General features: G+C 42.5%; 2 protein-coding genes across 5 annotated transcripts in view; both read left to right on the forward strand.

The window, feature by feature from the left end:
- The window catches only part of LOC131108124 (cGMP-dependent protein kinase 1), a 56799-nt gene extending 42906 nt beyond the window's left edge, over positions 1–13893 (forward strand). For 2 of the 4 annotated variants that reach the window (XM_058058921.1, XM_058058920.1), the window contains exons 8-18: positions 1949–2014; positions 4889–4963; positions 7193–7289; positions 7356–7495; positions 8703–8792; positions 8881–9022; positions 10191–10354; positions 10436–10558; positions 10665–10727; positions 11334–11400; positions 11474–13893. In XM_058058921.1, coding sequence (XP_057914904.1) covers positions 1949–2014; positions 4889–4963; positions 7193–7289; positions 7356–7495; positions 8703–8792; positions 8881–9022; positions 10191–10354; positions 10436–10558; positions 10665–10727; positions 11334–11400; positions 11474–11572 — 1126 coding nt within the window. In that variant the 3' untranslated portion in view covers positions 11573–13893. Of the gene's footprint in view, positions 1–888; positions 1114–1642; positions 1871–1948; positions 2015–4888; positions 4964–7192; positions 7290–7355; positions 7496–8702; positions 8793–8880; positions 9023–10190; positions 10355–10435; positions 10559–10664; positions 10728–11333; positions 11401–11473 lie in introns of those variants that run through there. The other 2 variants (XM_058058923.1, XM_058058922.1) reach the window with 2 other exon arrangements.
- A 7934-nt stretch (positions 13894–21827) lies between these two features.
- Positions 21828–23120, forward strand: LOC131108062 (dickkopf-related protein 1-like). The gene is made up of 4 exons (XM_058058812.1): positions 21828–22133; positions 22224–22368; positions 22464–22577; positions 22648–23120. The coding sequence occupies exons 1-4, from the start codon at positions 21924–21926 to the stop codon at positions 22911–22913; spliced, it is 735 nt and encodes a 244-aa protein (XP_057914795.1). The 5' UTR covers positions 21828–21923; the 3' UTR covers positions 22914–23120.
- Positions 23121–23356: the final 236 nt, after the last annotated feature.

Here is a 23356-nt window from a genome sequence, read left to right on the forward strand (position 1 = left end):
CACGATACAAACACTTCACTTCCTTGTTTGGAACTCATTAGCTCATGGACGACATCCTGAAGTGGATGTCATTAGCTGTCGCTCGTCAGCACAGTACACTCATGTACTCTATGTAGTACATGCGTGTGGCATACTACCTAACATACACAAATACATTGGAAACGGCTCATGATGTTCCTCTTGTACACATTTCTTCTATGGGGTGCATTATTATGACTTCATATTCATAATACCATAACTTTAATAACCAGCAAACTGAGCAATGAGCGCCTGGGACGTTCATGGCCTGTCGGAACTTTGGCTCGGAAAACCAACGTTCACTTTTCGAAGACAGTACTCGGACATCCAGTACTACTAGTACATGAGTACTAGCAGGAATATCATGACATTACTACAAGTCCATGAGTACTATCAGGAATGTCATGACAGTACTACTAGTACATACTGTAAGTACTACCCGGAGAACCAGAGTATAGAGGGGGAGGAGCCACCTGCTGTGGCCCAGTAAGGTGCACTGTATTCGGGTACACGCTCCGAGCAGCTGCTGTGCCGCCATGGCAAACCTTTTCAAAGTGTTTCAGGTGGCTACTAATGCTTTTTGGTGCTCCATGTTTTACCCCTCATCACGTAGCATTTGGTACGATTAGCATGCTAAATGTTTTCCTCTGTGAATGTGTGTTGACAAGTGAGCTCGGGAAGTTGCAACATTCCATGAACATCACAGGCGGGAGAAAAAAGGATTGATTTGTTCAACCACACAGTTGGTGTTTCCTCCACGATCCTCCTATCAGAGGCCAGGATGATTTGAGGTCACCGTGGGCCCAAAATAGAAACTCCTTCTTTGTATTTGACAAATAACATTTTGCTTTTTAGCCGATGAAGGTTTAACTTACCAAACTAACTAACTAACTAACTAACTACTCCACTCAGTACTTCCTTTTCTTGCTGCCCTCAGTCTCCTCTTGGATCACATTGGATCCAGACTGCCTTTGGACTTGTTAGCTTGCTGGTTAGCATGTGTGGTTCTGCTGCACAGCATACATAGGAGTACATAGGAGTACATAGGAGTACATAGGAGTACATAGGAGTACATAGGAGTGCATAGGAGTACATGTGAGTACATATGAGTACATATGAGTACATGTGAGTCCATATGAGTACATGTGAGTACATATGAGTACATGTAAGTACATATCATATATGTCATGGTGGTTGCGTGTCATGCATATCATGCGTATCATCATGCATTGTTTGAAGCAAAAAGCCACCAAGTGTTGGTTCTGGTCCCTTTCATGGAACAGAGGTGTGCTCCTCTTGGTGTTCTTGCTGTGGTTTGGTGCTAAGATGTAAGTAGAATTGAACATCCTGATCCAGAAAATGCAACTCAAGGTGTCCGAAAGTCGGGGAAACACAGCTGTGCCCCCCCCCCCCCCCCCCCATCAACTGTTAATGCCTCCAAACGGCTCCTTCCGCGACTCGGCTCTCCCCAGCAGTGCTCACCTTTCAGACCTCACCAGCTGCGACCTTTATTCATAGTGTGTGCTGGGGGGGGGGGGCTGTGCATGAGCGTGCCAAGAGGAGGGAAGTTGGGGGGGGGTAATTGTCCCCCCACGTGAGTGAAACAGGCTGTCATAAGCTGAGCAGTGAGTGATGGAGTGTTTGCGCTGGAGCGCTGCTGAGCCGTTTGCAGCGTTCATTTATTCCACGGAAATCTGCTTACGGGAAGTCGGCCTCGCCGAGGGTTTGCTGGGTTTCATACCTGAAGGATGGATTCTTGGAAGAGCGACTCAGAGGATTCATGCGACTGGAGCAACTCCTCGGATGAAGACTCGGTGTCAGACGAGGAACCTGACGTCAAATATAATCACGTGTAATAAAAGCCACCTTAGCTGATGGACCGCCGCGTCGCGTCGCCGAGGACTTTCTCTAAATGTCCGTCTCTCCGCAGGGAGGACATCCGGACAGCCAACGTCATCGCAGCCGAGGCGGTCACCTGCCTGGTCATCGATCGAGAGTGAGTATCAAACCAGCAGCATTTTTACACTTCATACATTTATTAGTGTTGAATGTTAGTCACAGACGTTCCCTCATCACGTTCCCTCATCACGTTCCCTCATCACGGATGGGCCGGGACAAACGGAAGATGAATAAACGGATGATAGGAAGGAAGAGAAAAGGAGAGGGAACGGGGTCGGCTTCCTTCATCCTTCTTCCTGACTTCCTCTTGATTGGCCACATTGTACTGAGCAGCCTGGACAGAGACCTGCACCGCAGTAGCTCATCGTTTTGTCTCCCGTCTTTGCCAGCACTGGCACCCTGGCACCCTGGCACCCTGGCACCCTGGCACCCTGGCACCCTGGCGTGGAGGCATCCCAAAAAGCTCAAGAAAAAGAAAGACAGACTTACATAACTTGTCAAATGTCTAACGTATATTGAGGAGCCACGCCACGAGGCGTTGCTTCGGATCAGGCAGGAATTTAGAGATGCGGGAAGGTCCGAGGCGGGTTGTTTTATCGTCCAGTTTCTCGGCAAAGGTTGAATGGAGGAAAATGGGATCCAAGATGCTTCATCTTGGATCCAAAAAGCTTCCTCACTTGTCCATTAAAGGATGGAGTCTTCCTATTGATGTCTCTGGGCGGGTGTCCGCTGACAGACCACTGATTGTTATGCAAGACTGTCACTCAGCAGCCCCACAGGGGCCCCCAGGTAAGACCAGAAACCTAAACAGGCAGACCCCATACTGACCTACCAGAAGTGAAGAAGTATTTTGACCTAACGTTGAAACAACAAACAAACCTTGATTCAACCCTTGTAGATGACCACGCCTTGGATGAATGACAGTTAGGGTTAGTACAGTACAGTACAGTACAGTACAGTACAGTACAGTACAGTACAGTACAGTACAGTACAGTACAGTACAGTACAGTACAGTACAGTACATCTCCATCCGCCTCTTATTGGAACACATGGACATACCCTAACCTTACCCTTAGCCCTTTACCTTTACCCTAACCTTACCCTTAGCCCTTTACCTTTACCCTAACCTTACCCTTAGCCCTTTACCTTTACCTTTACCCTAACCTTACCCTTAGCCCTTTACCTTTACCTTTACCCTAACCTTACCCTTAGCCCTTTACCTTTACCTTTACCCTAATCTTACCCTTAGCCCTTTACCTTTACCCTAACCTTATCCATAGCTCTTTACCCTAACCTTATCCATAGCTCTTTACCTTTACCCTAACCTTATCCATACCTCTTTACCTTTACCCTAACCTTACCCTTAGCCCTTTACGTTTACCCTAACCTTACCCTTAGCCCTTTACCCTAGCCTTCACCCTTAGCCCTTTACCCTAACCTTACCCTTAGCCCTTTACCCTAACCTTCACCCTTAGCCCTTTACCCTAATCTTTACCCTTAGCCCTTTACCCTAACCTTACCCTTAGCCCTTTACCCTAACCTTACCCTTTACCCTAACCTTACCCTTAGCCCTTTACCCTTACCCTTACCCTTAGCCCTTTACCTTTAACCCTTTACCCTAACCCTTACCCTTACCCTAGCCCTCAACCTTTAACCTTTAACTCCAAAAGCCCCCCCCTTTCCGTCTAAACAAAGGAGTGCATGAAAAACAGGCAGCAGTGATTGATGGCCTGGTGAGGAGGAACCATCCCATCCCGACGTCAGAGCAGGCTGCTCCAACAGATGGATTACATTTGAGGTGTGACATCTCCAGCAGGCCTGAGTGGAAGTTGTTTACGTTGTTTGAAAGAAATGAAGAGAATTCTTTTCCAAAGCCGGGAGGATATTATTCCAGAGGTTCCGAGAACACGTTGGTCTTAAACATTGAGGAGACTCTGATGTTTTTATTACTGACGCAACAAGAAGGGGGCTGGGTTGTACTGAATAGTTGGACTTGGACAAGGTTCCCTATGAAGACTAGACTTAGCAGCCCTACGACAGTGCTCTTTAAGCCCTGCGGTCAAGCCGCTCCAGAGTCATTGGTCGTTGGCTAATAACCAGGTGTCAAGATGGCAGGTCTCAAAGCCTCAATTCATTGGTCAAAAGTACTCAGTCCTGCTTCAGGTCCAAAGTCTTGTGGACAGTCTCAAGAAAATCTCAGCTAAATTGGAAAAGAGTCTGAAGCAAATCCCACGTCCTTTGGCTACCGTCTCAAATCTTTTGGTCAATGTCTCATTGGATTGAACCTGCAACCGGTCCAAGGTCTTTTGTTGGAAGTCTCTAGCAAGTCTCTTAGATGTCGGTCTCAAACAAGTCAATTGCATCACTCCAAGTCTCATGCTGGGCAGAATCTAAATCTTTGGATCCAAGTCTCAAATAATTGTATCAAATCGTCAAGCTAGTCTCAAATCGTTGGTTGGGACATGGTAACTCCCAAGTCCTGATCCATGCAGGTCCAAAGTCTTTTGGACAGTCCTGACAGAGTCTCAGCTAAACTGGAAAAGAGTCTCAAAGAAATTGCAAGTCCTTGGGTTAAAGTCTCAAATCTTTTGGTGCAGGACAGGATCTCAAACCGGTCTCAAGGGTTTGGAGTCCAAGACTCAAACCTTTTGGTCAAAGTACCAAGTCAGCCTGAATCAGTCTCAGGTTTGACGTTGGTTAGGATTTGTCTTTGACAAGTTGCAAGTGAAACTGTCCATGTCTCCTGCAGGTCCCACATGGTTTGGACAGAGTCTGAATCATGTGCCCACTTAACGGGTCCCATATCCATAATGTCCCTCAGGTACTCAGACATCCCAGGTTAGGGATCTCGAGGAGATCCAAAGTTCTGACCTATTTGTTTATCACGTGTTGTAGTTCCTGTGTGCTGGCTTCATTTTTACTGCAGGCATTTTAAACTAAGACCTAAACACGAGCTCTTCTTCTCCTGCAGCTCATTCAAGCACCTGATTGGAGGCTTGGAGGACGTGTCCAGCAAAGGCCACGAGGACGTTGAAGCCAAAGCCAAGTAAGACAGTTATTTTTATGACTGGATTAGCATTCAGCTGCTCCGACATCTGCTGTGACGTTGTGTCTTCTGTGGGGTTTTGGAGTGGACCAAAAAGAAGAAGTGAGCAGAAAGCAGCAGGGTGAGCGTTCACCGTGGCCAGTTGGAGGAGAACAAGTGTCCTCCTCGTCGGTTTTAGTGGAGAAGGGCAGCTCTAGGTCTGCAGCATCAGAACAACAGATGGTAGCAAAGGCGGTGAAGCAATGACCTCCCACTCTTTGTTTTGGTCGCCATGGAAACAAGAGAATAGCAGAAGGCATAAGACAACCTCAGCCATGAGTTGTTGGTACAGACGACTCGGGAGTCGCTTCATTAGGTACCTGAACGTGCAATGACCACAATACACCGAGTATTGTCAATGTACTAATCGGTCTATACTCCCGTCCGTGCTATTTATAGCTGGTGGGGAAGTAGCTTCCCTCCGCCGCTCGTCTTTTATCTCCTCGCCCGGTGGAGCCCACGGTCGCTGGGTAGAAGCCTGACTCGGCATCCACGGCCGTGGAAACGCCGTCACTCTTGTACTGTAACAACACCTAACCATGCAGCTTATCTTACAACCTGCTGCATCCCCCCCCCCAACCCCCCCTCGCTCTTGCCATCACTCCGACATCAGCCATCACTCGTGGTCTCGTTCCCGAGTGAGGAACCAGGAGTAGAAGCGCTGCTCCTCCACAATGAGAGGAGCCAATGAGGTGGCATCTATGAGAGGAGCCAATGAGGTGGCATCTATGAGAGGAGCCAATGAGGTGGCATCTATGAGAGGAGCCAATGAGGTGGCATCTATGAGAGGAGCCAATGAGGTGGCATCTATGAGAGGAGCCAATGAGGTGGCATCTACGAGAGGAGCCAATGAGGTGGCATCTACGAGAGGAGCCAATGAGGTGGCATCTAGTATGAGAGGAGCCAATGAGGTGGCATCTACGAGAGGAGCCAATGAGGTGGCATCTTATTTTTCTGCTTCTACCTACTATATCGGGTAATACAAATGTAAAGGTGACTGTAGGGATGTTGTTTTGTGTCTGGAGGACTCTAATCATCCAAAAAGCATATTTTGAATATCATACAAGAAAATGTTTTTTTTAAACGCTACAACGATGAAACTCTTCTGATTTGGAATATTGAATCCTACTTGACGGAAATTCACTTATGGCGGTCGGTTCTGGAACCAAAAAAGAAGATGACCTGAAGGTGCAATTGAACACAGCAGGGGGCTACCAACACATCTCTAGGAAGCCGTTACCATGGCGACTCCTTCAGTCATATTGGGGCAGAAGTGCGGCTGGTCTGATCTTCAAGGCCAGTCTAGGATGGTTGTAGCTCCATTTCAAGGTCGCATGCTAGATCTACGTGATCCAGATGTGATGCTCTCGCCCGTCTGTCATCCTGCATCATAGTCTTTGCTCTCACCAGCCAGGTTCTCCATGCAGCTGAGGGCCCTCAGACGCTATCAGCTGGTAGGTGTTGCTCTGTTGCTGTGGGGGGGGTAGTAGAGAACTATGTCGGCTTCAGCTTCCTGTGGGCTTTCTAACGGAGCAACGCTGCCATCTGCTGGCCACATGGAGTACTTCCTGTTCCTCCCTCCTGTACCAGCCATCTTGGTTTCATGGTGGAGGTTCTGTCATACGGCTCATGTTTACCTGAGCAGAGATGATTTAGTCATAAAAAAAACAACCTGGGCTTCATATGACCACAACACCCCCTTCTGCCAAAGATCATCTATTTGGCAGGAGCATTCTGCCGTTTTTGAGGACACTAAAGATCCTCTATATGAGGGGAGCATTCTGTGGTTCTTGAGGACCAACCCCAAAAAATGTTAGTCAAAGGTTGTCAACATGACAGGAGCACCCTGCTGGTTTTTAGAAGGTGCTGTGGGGGGTTTTATAATTTGGTACATGAGGACACCCAAGTATTGTCCTCGTCTCTGTTAAACCTAACAACAAAGTAGACCAAGCCCGCTGATCCAGATCCTGACCTGATGAAACCGGATCCGGATCAAAGAATAAGGGGGTCAGGGGTAGAACACGGTCTTTAAGAGCGTGGCACGCCAGATGTCCCTTGTCCCGTGCTGTCCCTAATGGGGGCGCCGAGGACACTAGCAAGGCAGGTTGAGTGTTTCTGGCATCCTTGAGGACCTTCTTCCAGATTAGGAGAAGATAATCCAACATCCTGCTTCCTGCTGGTCCTGGTTAGGTATGAAGCCGAGAACGCCTTTTTCTTCAATCTCAACCTGGCCGACTTCAACATCATCGACACCCTGGGGGTGGGCGGCTTTGGACGCGTGGAGCTGGTAGGGACCCCGCCCTCGCCACGTATGAACGGTGCTGATCGTGCGTGCTAATGATCCCATCTTCAGGTCCAGCTCAAGAGTGAGGAGGAAAAGACCTTCGCCATGAAGATCCTGAAGAAGCGGCACATTGTGGACACCAGGCAGCAGGAGCACATCCGCTCGGAAAAGCTCATCATGCAGGAGGCCCACTCGGACTTCATTGTCAGGTATCAGCCAGCGCACTCAGGTGTTCAGGTGCTCCTCAGGTTCTCTACCTGCTCCCTTCCTGTAGACTGGTAGTCACGCCCCCACTAACTCCTAGGCGCTCCTACTCAAGGACACGTGAAGGACATCAAAGACTGCCAAGACAAGAAACCTTTCCTTCTTAATTACGTCTCTTCATAGGATCAGCAACCTGGCACTTCTGTATAGAATCACACAGTTATGGGATTTCCAACTGTCTGTGAACATGACATGAGTCCTCACTGTGCTTGGCAGAGAGTTTGCTGATGATGGATGGATGGATGGATGGATGGGTGGATGGATGATGGATGGATGGATGGATGGATGGATGAGTGGATGGATGGATGGATGAGTGGATGGATGGATGGATGAGTGGATGGATGATGGATGGATGAGTGGATGGATGGATGAGTGGATAGATGGATGGATGGATGATGAATGGATGAGTGGATGAGTGGATGGATGGATGGATGGGTGGATGATGGATGGATGGATGGATGGATGAGTGGATGGATAGATGAGTGGATGGATGGATGGATGGATGGATGGATGGGTGGATGATGGATGGATGAATGGATGATGGATGGATGGGAGGTGGAAGGTGGATGGATGGATGGATGGATGGATGGGTGGATGATGGATGGATGAGTGGATGGTTGGATGGATAGATGGATGGATGAGTGGATGGATGGATGGATGAGTGGATGGATGATGGATGGATGAATGGATGAGTGGATAGATGAATGGATGAGTGGATGGATGGATGGATGAATGGATGAGTGGATGGATGGATGGATGGATGGATGGGTGGATGATGGATGGATGGATGGGTGGATGATGGATGGATGGATGGGTGGATGATGGATGGATGAATGGATGAGTGGATGGATGATGGGTGGATGATGGATGGATGGATGGGTGGATGATGGATGGATGAATGGATGAGTGGATGGATGGATGGATGGGTGGATGATGGATGGATGGGTGGATGATGGATGGATGAATGGATGAGTGGATGGATGGATGGATGGATGATGGATGGATGGGAGGTGGAAGGTGGATGGAAGGTTTTTTCCTGCACTTGTGGTCTTGTGAGTGTAGAAGTTCAGCAAGAAAAGATCTAAGAAGTTCTGCCATCTTCTGAAGTCACGGTCATCCACAGGTCATGTGACCTTTGTGTTATCGTTCCAGACTCTATCGGACGTTCAAGGACAGCAAGTACCTCTACATGCTGATGGAAGCTTGTCTTGGAGGAGAACTGTGGACCATTCTTCGAGACAGGTAAGCCGTAATACTACTAAATGTACTCCTGTCGGTAGTACAATTACTGCCTGGCTAACAGTGGCGTGCTAACTAAACCTGCTGGCAGAGGTTCTTTTGAGGACTCCACCACCAGGTTTTATACAGGATGCGTGGTGGAGGCCTTCGCCTACCTGCACTCCAAAGGCATCATCTACAGAGACCTCAAACCAGAGAACTTGATCCTGGACCACCGGGGCTACGCCAAGCTGGTGAGACCCCATCTGTCCTCCACCACGAGCACCAAGCCGGAAGGCGAGATAGAAGATTTGTGTTCCGTTTCTGAGAAAGGAAAAACATTTGGATAACTTTGGGAAAGTTGACAAAGGTACAATAAAGTACTTAGGGCTTGGATAAATACAAAAAACTAACTATTGTCATAGTAAAACTAGGAAAAGTATTCTTTTCCTTTCGGTCTGAGGTAGTGATACCACTGATTTCCTTTTCCATCTGATACCAGTCCAGTCCAGGCTGGTATCAGCAACATTTCATGTAGTTGTTCCTTCAAAACACATGAGAAACATGAAATATGTCAATACTTCACAACGAAGTGAACAATGTATTCATTTACTGTAAACTTGAAGTACATCCAGGTACAATACAGCCAAGCTCATACGGGTGTCCATGTTTTCGTTAGAGGATTGATATCAGCGCGTGAAGAGCTGGTATCGCAAGTGTGGATGTTCCAGTACGGATCGGCCCGTCGCTAGCCAGGAGCGTCTCTTCGTTTCGGAACGTTTTGTCGCTGCTGGTCCGTTATCTTTCGATCTTCATGATAAGCTTTGACCACCACAGCTCAATGTGAAGAGCACGGGAAGAACGACACACGCTCGTCTTCTTGGTCACGAGTCCCAGGTTCTCCTGGTCGGATGTCCTTTCACCTAGCTTAGCTCACTTAGCTTAGCCCCAACCCGCGCCTTCGCTGGTCGGAGCCTGTGGATGATGAGATGATGATGAGATGATGAGATGATGAGATGATGAGATGATGAGATGATGAGATGATGAGATGATGAGATGACGAGATGATGATGAGATGATGAGATGATGATGAGATGACGAGATGATGATGAGATGATGAGATGATGAGATGATGAGATGACGAGATGATGATGAGATGATGATGAGATGATGAGATGATGAGATGATGATGAGATGATGATGAGATGATGATGAGATGATGATGAGATGATGAGATGACGAGATGATGATGAGATGATGACGAGATGATGCGATGATGAGATGATGATGAGATGATGAGATGATGATGAGATGATGAGATGACGAGATGATGAGATGATGAGATGACGAGATGATGATGAGATGACGAGATGAGGTGAGATGAGACTAGACTATCTGTCACACATCTATCATTTCCATCAGGTGGACTTTGGTTTTGCCAAGAAGATCGGCTTCGGCAAGAAAACGTGGACTTTCTGCGGCACGCCCGAGTACGTTGCCCCGGAGATCATCCTGAACAAAGGCCACGACATCTCCGCCGACTACTGGTCGCTGGGAATCCTCATGTTTGAGCTCCTCACTGGCAGGTACCCACGCCGTCCTTGTCCCGGTGCCACGCGGAAGTCTGCCTGCCCCCCCCTAAGCTGACTTCTCCCATTGTCCCTCAGCCCCCCCTTCTCTGGCCCCGATCCCATGAAAACCTACAACATCATCCTGAGGGGCATCGACATGATCGAATTCCCAAAGAAAATTACCAAAAACGCCGCCAACCTCATCAAAAAGCTATGCAGGTGATTTCCTTCATCTAACTCACCGCTGACTCTAACTAACTCACTCAAACTAACTCACTCAAACTAACTCACTCAAACTCACTGGACTCCTGCTTGGTCTTTGCAGGGATAATCCTTCCGAACGACTGGGAAACTTGAAAAATGGTGTCAAGGACATCCAAAAGCACAAGTAAGCATCACAATCAATCATCGGGATCAGGATCGGGATCAGGATCGGGATCAGGATCAGGATCAGGATCAGGATCAGGATCAGGATCAGGATCAGGATCATACAAATACATTGGTCACCATTGGTCCAAAAATACTTACAACTACAAACATTTGATGAAAAACGTTGTAGTACTGCATTGACAAGGAAAAAGAGTATAAAATACTTCCTTTTTGTACCTGAAAGAAATGCAACATTAAATAAACTAAATACTTTAGTTCAAATAATACAATAATGTCATTTAGTCAAAATAAATAATTGAAATAAAAATAATTGTAAGAAGGGCCGGGGGTGGGGGGGGGGGACAAAAAATGTACACACAGTTTGAAGAAATACATTTTGGAAGTTCAAGTTCATAGTCGGAAAATCATAAGAACGTAAAGGAAAAGGAAAACATTTGTCCTCACTCGGGTGGGGGGACGCTGGAGCCTATCCCAGCTGTCCATACAAGATAACATGTCATCCATGAAGCATAAAGAAAGACAAGGGAGAAGCAGGCAAGGAAGGAGATGGAATGGAGGTCACTTGGAGGTCAAATGAGACGCTTGTGGTGTTTGGTCCCTGCAGGTGGTTTGAGGGCTTTAACTGGGAGGGCTTGAAGAAGGGGACGTTGACGCCTCCCATCGTCCCCAACGTAAGACACCCGCACCCCCGTGTCCGTCCTCTGCTGACGTTCAGCAGGTCATCCTCCTGTTTCTGCTCGCCAGGTGACATCGGCCGTCGACACCAGTAACTTTGACAGCTTCCCAGAGGACAACGAGGACCCGCCCCCCGATGACAACTCCGGTTGGGACGTAGACTTCTGAAGTCCCCGCGGGAGCAAAAGGAACTCTTGCTTGTGGGAAGCGGAGACGGACGTTTAGAAGGTTTACAAGGTCTAGAAGGTTTAGAAGGTTTAGAAGGAGGACGGATGGAACGCCCTGACGCGGCTCACCGATAGATGCCTTTATTTCACTGTGGCTCCTCCCCCCACCCCTGGATCAAGCATTTCTAGCGGGACAGCTGTAGCACATGTTCAAGTGTCGTCTTACACTCGGCTCAAAGGCGGAGAACGTGCAGGGATACACACACGCGCACACGCACACACACACGCACACACACACACACACACATACGCACACACACACACACACAGTGAAAAAGATGAGTGATGACAGAGCCAAACTCCCCACGGGAATGTTTCGTGTTACGTCTTCTTCTTCCGGTCTTTTTTATGTTTGGGAGTAAAAACGTGAACGTCGGCGTCCTTTTCATCTGCTGGCTTTCTACTAAGTGCTCTCGACTAACCCGAATGTCGCCTCCTACATTTCACAATAAAAGCACAAACTAAGTGCCCTGTTTGACCACACGTGCGTATTAACGTGATGCACCCGCGCTCGTACTTAGCGTCATCGTTATTAGCGTTATTAGCGTTATTAGCATTATTAGCGTTCATAGCATTTCTATTACTCTTACTCTTGAAGAGAAGCCTGCGTTCACACTGACCCTAACTTAACTTAACCTAACCTGACCTCAACCCTCAACCTAACTTGACCTAACCTGACCTCAACCCTCAACCTAACTTGACCTAACCTGACTTAACCTCAACCTAACTTGACCTAATCCCAAACCTAAACCTAACTTAACCCAACCCCAACTTAACCCTAACTTAACCTAACCCCAACTTAACCCTAACTTAACCTAACCTGACCTCAACCCTCAACCTAACTTGACTTAACCTGACTTAACCTCAACCTAACTTGACCTAATCCCAAACCTAAACCTAACTTAACCTAACCCCAACCCCAAGCCTAACCCCTAAGCCCTAACAAAGGGCCTCGCTTACCAATCTCTCTCAAAGAGAGAAAGCTTTTTGCCTTTGCCGTCAGGAGATGATGACCGTGTGAACACCTGAGACTAAACCACATTGAGTCCAGATCTTCAGCAACATGTGACCTTTTAAAGGCTGCCATCTTCTACTTTTACTAACAGCCTGTTTCACTCCACGCTTCTTCCTTCTGCGGTCCCATCGTGTCTCTAAAAGTTCTTTGAGAAGCTTTTGGAAGATGCTCAGAAGGAAGGAGAAGGTGGACGAAGCTTTGGAAGGTGGAGTTGCCTCGTGTTGGTCACATGACAAAGCACGCCTACTATCCAATCAGAAGCGTGAACGCAGCCCGGTATCGATAACGCCACATCAGAAGGCCTTCAACACATCACGCGGATGCCTCTTCCTCGCCGTCCATCGTCATCATCACCATCATCATCGTCGATGGTGCTCTTATTCGCTCCTCACGCGACAGACGCCCATTTCTGCTTTGTTCCTCGTGGATATGAATAAACATTCATATTTAGTATTTGTATTTTTGGACTACTCAGTGCTGACGTGAAAGCTTGGATGCGTGGAAAAGACTTTTGGAGCGCAGACGGGCGCCCCCATCCCTCATCTTCATGACCACCAATCACAAGCTAAGGAAGTGCCTTAAGTCAACGGCATAGAAGAAAGGAAGATGATTGGCACCGGGCCTTTTTGATGCTGCATGAACACACACACACACACACACACACACACACACACACACACACACACACACACACACTCTCAGATGGCTGCATCCTGACCACGACTCCACAGCACCCCTGGCGGCCGTCCACTGCAATGACCTGCTTTGTCACATCCAAAGCAAGGCGGGAATGATTTGCGGGTGTCGGCATCCTTCTTTTCATTTCAACATTTGAGGTCATCCCTTCTCTTCCCATCCCATCCCATCCCTTCCCATTCCATCCCAACCCTTCCCATCCCTTCCCATCGGTTGGTGAAGAAATAGAGGACATCTGTAGGGTTATTATGGTTATTATGATTATTATGATTAATATTGGCATGAGCTTTGTGAAGGCAAGCTGTGTTTTCAGTCCAACAGCCAAGGTTATTGTCAAGGTCATCTGTCTTCACAGCAAAGCTAGTTTGGTTTATTAGTGCTGGTTTTAAGTCGTCACAAGCCAGGTTGTTGTTTTGTTGATGCTGCTTGACCAAACCGGCTTTCTTAGTTCTACACTTCTTGTTGCCGGGTGTTGTGTTGCTTTTCTTGCTGTATTCCACTTTTGCCGAGTGCCACATGTTTGTTTTTTGGGATTATCCAGTAAAAATGAAACAAAAAACCATAACGTGTTTGGAGTTATTTGACATTGTGATACTTAGAAAATGATTCATGATATATTCTAATGTGAGGAATGGCATGCCTTGTTTTTTTTCCCGTGTAACTTTTTCGGCTGAAGCTGGTGGGAATCCTGAAGTGGTGTGTAGTTCCGCCAGTGGCCACATGAGGGCGCTGCAGGTGAAGCTAATACAAACCAACAAGCGGCTAACAGCAGGCTCCTTTTTACACTCGACTAACCCAGCTTTAACATTCACTGCATTTATCATTAACTTCACTTAACGGCAGGTCTGCATCATTCGTATTATTCATATTCTCTTTTGAATGTGGCCTTTGTATAAAAGATATGTTTTATTTGACGAAGTGACCTGTTATTTAGCCCAAAGGGCAACAACATGGCGCCTCAAAGGGCTTCCCTGTGGCCTGTAGATGTTTTTAAACTCCATTTCAAAAGCTACTCGGCTCTTTAACCCTCAAAAGTAGCGTACGTCTCCTTCAAAGCCATATTGAATTGGAGCCCGTTCCGAAGACGACCGGCAGATGTCGCCCAAGAGCCGAAATGGCGTCATCTCCGCCTTCCAGTTGGCCCACACAGAAAGAACAGCAGCCTTTTCATGGCGATAAGCGTCTTCCTCGGGTTGGGGCTCACTGGGTAAACATCCTTGCCGGCAAATGTCCTGTCAAATACACACTATACGGGGGTGGCTTTGAGGGCTGCCCCCCCCCCCTCGGAGGAGGACTCTTTCATCTCTAAAGTGCCAGTCAAGCCTCAGTGGCTTCACCGCGGAAGTCTATTAATTCGGTAAACTTTTCACAGCCCCTAATGGTCTTTTTGCATATCCTACACATTGATGTCCGCCCTTGGTGTTTGCAAACACACCCTTCGTCTTTGGGGGAGGAGATAATTGCCCCCCCTTTCGCAAACAGAGAGATCAAATGAAGCGTTAATGGACGCAAGTCACTTCCATCACCCCGCAGGGCAAACATTAGCATCTCTAATGACGCCTCCATTGTTGTTCCATGCTACTATGATACTTGGCATCTTCTAGTGGAGCTTCTTGTTTGACATCAATATTTTAACATTACTTTTAAGAAAAGTACAATGGTAAGATAATGTTCCAAAAATGTTACATAGAAATATGCCTCAGCCACGCTTTGTTGCTTTCATCTGTCAGTCTTTACGTTGACTTCTACCAAGGCTGTGGGGAACAACATTGATCAGGGATGTCTGATGACCTTCCCTCCCCAGGCCTGCCCAGCACCCAGGAGCATACTTTGGTATAGCTTTATGGTAGATGGTTTGGCTTCCTGGTTTCCTGGATTGGTCTCGACCAGGGGTCGGCAGCCTTTACGATGAAAAGAGCCAATTTACCCCCTTGCCATCGACGGAAAATAGCCTGGAGCCGCAAAACAAGGTCTTCTCAAAAGAGGAGTCTGAGAAGAGAATCAAAGAATCAAACTGAAAGTGCAATGAGTGCATCATTTTTGAATACATACATACATATATACTCAAATATACTTACATACATACATACAAACACACATGCATACATACATACATACATACATACATACATACATACATACATACATACATGCATGCATGCATGCATGCATGCATACATACATACATACATACATACATACATACATACATACATACATACATACATACATACATACACACAAATATACATACATACATACATATATACTCACATACATACATACATACAGTATATATACATACACACACATGAATTTATACATACATACATACATATATACTCAAATATACTTACATACATACATACAAACACAAACATACACAAACACACATGCATACATACATAAATACATGCATACATATATACACACAAATATACATACATACATACAGTATATATACATACACACACATATGAATTTATGCATACATATATACATACATACATACATACATACATACATACATACATACATACATACATACATACATACATACATACATACATACAGTATATATACATACACACACATATGAATTTATGCATACATACATACATACATACATACATACATACATACATACATACATACATACATACATACATACATACATACATACATACATACATACATACATACATACATACATACATACATATATACTCAAATATACTTACATACATACATACAAACACACATGCATACATACATAAATACATGCATGCATACATATATACACACAAATATACATACATACATACATACATACATACATACATACATACATACATACATACATACATACATACATACATACATACATACATACATACATACATACATACATACATACATACATACATACATACATACATACATACATACATACATACATACATACATGCATACATGCATACATATATACACACAAATATACATACATACATATATACTCACATACATACATACATACAGTACATATACATACACACACATGAATTTATGCATACATACATACATACATACATACATATATACTCAAATATACATACATACATACATACATACATACATACATACATACATACATACATACATACATACATACATACATACATACATACATACATACATACATACATACATACATACATACATACATACATACATACATACATACATACATACATACATACATGCATGCATACATGCATACATATATACACACAAATATACATACATACATACATACATACATATATACTCACATACATACATACATACATACAGTATATATACATACACACACATGAATTTATGCATACATACATACATACATACATACATATATACTCAAATATACTTACATACATACATACAAACACAAACATACACAAACACACATGCATACATACATAAATACATGCATGCATACATGCATACATATATACACACAAATATACATACAAATATGCAAACATACATACATACATACATACATACATACATACATACATACATACATACATACATACATACATACATACATACATACATACATACATACATACATACATACATACATACATACATACAAACACAAACATACACAAACACACATGCATACATACATAAATACATGCATGCATACATAGATACATATATACACACAAATATACATACATACATACATACATACATACATACATACATACATACATACATACATACATACATACATACATACATACATACATACATACATACATACATACATACATACATACATACATACATACATACATACATACATACATACATACATACATACATACATACATACATACATACATACATACATACATACATGCATGCATACATGCATACATATATACACACAAATATACATACATACATACATACATATATACTCACATACATACATACATACATACATACATACATACATACATACATACATACATACATACATACATACATACATACATACATACATACATACATACATACATACATACATACATACATACATACATACATACATACATACATATACTCACATACTCACATACATACAAACACACATGTATACTCAAAAATACTTACATACATACATACAAACACAAACATACACAAACACACATGCATACATACATAAATACATGCATGCATATATACACACAAATATACATACATACATACATACATACATACATACATACATACATACATACATACATACATACATACATACATACATATACTCACATACTCACATACATACAAACACACATGTATACTCAAAAATACTTACATACATACATACAAACACAAACATACACAAACACACATGCATACATACATAAATACATGCATGCATATATACACACAAATATACATACATACATACATACATACATACATACATACATACATACATACATACATACATACATACATACATACATACATACATACATACATACATACATACATACATACATACATACATACATACATACATACATACATACATACATACATACATACATACATACATACATACATACATACATACATACATACATACATACATACATACATACATACATACAGTATATATACATACACACATATGAATTTATGCATATATACATACATATATACTCAAATATACTTACATACATACAAACACAAACATACACAAACACACATGCATACATACATAAATACATGCATGCATACATGCATACATATATACACACACATATGAATTTATGCATACATACATACATACATATATACTCAAATTACTTACATACATACGTACATATAAACACAAACATACACAAACACACATGCATATGTATACATGCATGCATACATATATACACACAAATATACATACATACATACATACATACATACATACATACATACATACATACATACATACATACATACATACATACATACATACATACATACATACATACATACATACATACATACATACATACATACATACAAACAGACATACATACAAACACAAACATACGCAAACACACATGCATACATACATAAATACATGCATGCATACATATATACACACACAAATATACATACATACATACATACAGACATACATGCATACATACATGCAGTATGTATGTGAGTATGTATGCATGTTTGTAAGTATGTATGTGAGTATATATGTACGCATGTAAGAATATGTGAGTATATAGGTATTTATCGATGTATATATGTAAGTATATATGAGTATATATGTATGCATGTATGTATGTATGTATTTATGTATGTGAGTATGTATGTATGTGAGTATGTATGTATATATGTATGTAGGTATGTATGCATGTATGTATGCATGAATGTATATGTATATGTATGCATGTATGTATGTAAGTATGTATGTATGTGAGTATGTATATATGTATGTATGTGAGTATGTATGCATGTATGTAAGTATGTATGTATGTGAGTATATATGTATGCATGTAAGAATATATGTGAGTATATATGTATGTATCTATGTATGTATGTAAGTATATATGAGTATATATGTATGCATGTATGCATGTATTTTATAAATACTGTATGTGCGTATGTATGTATATATACTGTATGTGTGTATGTATGTATGTATATATGTAAGTATATATGAGTATATATGTATGCATGTATGTATGTATTTATGTATGTGAGTATGTATGTATGTGAGTATGTATGTATATATGTATGTAGGTATGTATGCATGTATGTATGCATGAATGCATATGTATATGTATGCATGTATGTATGTAAGTATGTATGTATGTGAGTATGTATGTGAGTATATATGTATGCATGTAAGAATATATGTTAGTATATATGTATGTATCTATGTATGTATGTATGTATATATGAGTATATATGTATGCATGTATTTTATATATACTGTATGTGCGTATGTATGTATATATACTGTATGTGTGTATGTATGTATGTATATATGTAAGTATATATGAGTATATATGTATGCATGTATGTATGTATTTATGTATGTGAGTATGTATGTATATATGTATGTAGGTATGTATGCATGAATGCATATGTATATGTATGCATGTATGTATGTAAGTATGTATGTATGTGAGTATGTATGTGAGTATATATGTATGCATGTAAGAATATATGTGAGTATATATGTATGTATCTATGTATGTATGTAAGTATATATGAGTATATATGTATGCATGTATTTTATATATACTGTATGTGCGTATGTATGTATATATACTGTATGTGTGTATGTATGTATGTATATATACTGTATGTGTGTATGTATGTATTTATTTATGTAAGTGTATATGAGTTTATATGTATGCATGTATGTATGCATGCATGTACGTATGTATGTATGTATGCATAAATGCATATGTATGTGTGTTTGTCTGTATATATACTCTATGTGTGTATGCATGTAAGTATGTATGTGAGTATGTATGCATGCATGTATGTGAGTATATATATATATATATATATATATATATATATATATATATATATATATATATATATATATATATATGTATATATATGTATATATATATAAACAGTATATATACATACATATATACAATATGTATACAATATGTATGTATATTGTATTTACAATATATTGCATTTACATATAAAATACATGCATACATATATACTTACATATATACATAGATAAATACAAATATATATATCCACATATATTTTACATATATATGTATGTATGTGAGTATATATATATATGTATGTATGTGTATATATATATGTATGTATGTGTGTGTATATATATATATATATATATATATGTATATATATATGTATGTATGTGTGTGTGTATATATATATATATATATATATATATATATATATATATATATATATATATATATATATATATATATATATATATATATATATATATATATATATATATATATATATATATATATATATATATATATATATATACATACATATATACGTAAAATATATGTGGATATATATATTTGTATTTATCTATGTATATATGTAAGTATATATGTATGCATGTATTTTATATGTAAATACAATATACATACATATTGTATATATGTATGTATATATACTGTATTTGTGTATGTATGTATATACTGTATGTATGCATCTATGTATGTATGTATGCATAAATGCATATGTATGTGTGCATGTATATATACTCTGTGTGTATGCGTGTGAGTATATATCTATGCATGTAAGAATATATGTGAGTATATATGTATGTATCTATCTGTGTATGTAAGTATATATGAGTATATATGTATGCATGTATGTATTTTATATATACTGTATGTGTGTATGTATGTATTTATTTATGAATGTAAGTATGAGTATAAATGTATGCATGTATGTGAGTATATATGTATGCATGTAAGAATATATGTGAGTATATATGTATGCATGTATGTATTTTATATATACTGTATGTTTGTATGTATACTGTATGTGTATGTACGTATGTATTTATTCATGTATGTAAGTAAATATGAGTTTATATGTATGCATGTATGTATGTATGCATGCATGTATGTATGTATGCATATGTATGTGTGTATGTTTGTATATATACTCTATGTGTGTATGTATTTATTTATGTATGTAAGTATATGTGAGTTTATATGTATGCATGTATCTATGTATGTAAGTATATATGTATGTATGCATAAATGCATATGTATGTGTGTATTTCTGTATGTATACCCTATGTGTGCATGCATGTATGTAAGTATGTTTGTTAGTATATATGTATGTATGTATGTATGTATGTATATATGAATGTCTATATGTATGTGTGTATGTCTGTATATACGTATACTCTGTGTGTGTGTATGTATGTGAATATATATGTATGCATGTATGTAAGTATTTATACATGTATGCATGTACATATTTCTATTTATGGATACCAACCAACCAATGAGCATATCATCTTTCAGCGTTCATTGTACTTAGTAGCTCTACGTCATGGAAGATAATTCTATGTTTCTATGTCATGTCCATCTACATGATGTATATCTACACAGTACCTCTCTGATATTCAATAGATGATCTTTGAGGCCAGTGTTGGACTTTGGGAAGAAGAGGTAGATGTTTGAAAAGATGCCCCCCCCCCCCATCAGCCAGGCTTTACAGGTTGTTATCATTCCACAAACACGAAGAAGCGATGAGCATTTTCTCCACTTTGAAATGCCAGCCCTCCTTTGCTCCTTTGTTGTGCTGTTTGAGGGGGCGGGATGACAAACAGGTCCCGCGTATAAAGCCATCATCCCGCCACTGCGGGGCGGCAGGACGCCTCCGACACCCCGAGCTTCCCGCCTCCACGCGCTCTGCCGGGAACCTTTTGGAATTCCACTCGGACTTTTGTGTCGGGCCGCGAAGAAGGCGGAAGGACCTGCGAGCGATCATGCGGCTCGTGTGTGTTACGCACGGCTTCCTGCCTCTGTGGCTCCCGCTGCTCGGATCCGTGTTGGACGTTTACGCGGGGCCGATTTTGCTCAACTCCAACGCCATTAAGAACCTCCCGGGAGGTAAAGGCTTCGACGCGGTCAGCCCGAGTCCACGCACGTCTCCCCCCGGCAGCGTGGGACACAAAGCGCCCGTGGACACTTTGCAGGTACGCTCCTTTTCTCCTTTGCATCTGTGCGCAAAAGTCCGCGCGCAACGACCGCTTGGCTTCAACGAGCGGCTCTTCTGGCGTCTCTAGCAGGCGGGAGTTTGCGCGGACGATGACGACTGCGGAGGGGATGAATTCTGCAACGACGTCCGGAGCATTTGTCTGCCCTGCCGCAGGAACCGGAAGCGGTGCGCACGGGATTCCATGTGTTGCGCGGGAAGTCGCTGCAGCAACGGTGAGAAAAAGCATCCTCGAACCTTTTTATCTTTGTTGCTTTGCGTGTGCTGACACCACCTCGTAACCCCCCCCCCCCCCAACCCCCCACCCCAGGTGTTTGTCAGACGAACGACCTTGACGGCGAGGCGGGCTGGCACACACACAACAACAGCATGGAGCACCACGCCAAAAGACCACTGGTGGCCCAGGACACCCACCCTGTCAAAGGTGACTTCCATCCCCGCCGCCTTTCGGATCGGGAAGCTTTGCTCTAACGTCTTCTCTGTTGGCACCAAAGGTCAGGAAGGAGATACGTGTCTGCGCTCGGCCGACTGCGCCGAGGGTCTGTGCTGCGCCAGGCACTTCTGGTCGCGCATCTGCAAGCCGGTGCTGACGGAGGGCCAGGTGTGCACGCGCCACCGCAGGAAGGGCACCCACGGCTTGGAGCTCTTCCAGCGCTGCGACTGCGGCGACGGCCTGGCCTGCAGGCCCGAGAGAGGCGAGCGAGACCACGGCGTCGGCAGGACGTCGTCCCGGAACCTACACACCTGTCAGAGACGCTGACCGACTCGCGGCGGCGACACGAAGGGTCACAGACACTGACACCCAAGACTTCCTGTCCTGCCCGTGCCGCTGTCGAGCCCGCCGGCGCAAGGAAGCGCGCCTCCCGGGGAAAGCGATGCCCCGCAGATGGACTCATCGGGATGGGAGGAAGCGGCCGCACGGATCCGTCTTGGAACGGCGGCGATGGCAGACATGTTTTTGTTTCTGTTTTCATGGAACTGGAGTTATTGCAGTAAATTACTGTACTGTAAATAGGACTGGGGGGGGGGGGCGGAGGGGGGGCTTGTGTCGACACCAGGAATATAAAACATGGTGCTGCATGCCGTGTAAATGTGTTTCATAAGAAAATGTTCTATGGAGAAAATGTGAATATATTTCTTTTATTAAACGCTCCTCTACTCATAAGCTGACTTTTTCCTCACCCTGCTTTTACGAGGCCTGCA

This window comes from Doryrhamphus excisus, chromosome 20, assembly GCF_030265055.1.
Source record: "Doryrhamphus excisus isolate RoL2022-K1 chromosome 20, RoL_Dexc_1.0, whole genome shotgun sequence".
In the NCBI taxonomy this organism is placed as follows: Eukaryota; Metazoa; Chordata; class Actinopteri; order Syngnathiformes; family Syngnathidae; genus Doryrhamphus; species Doryrhamphus excisus.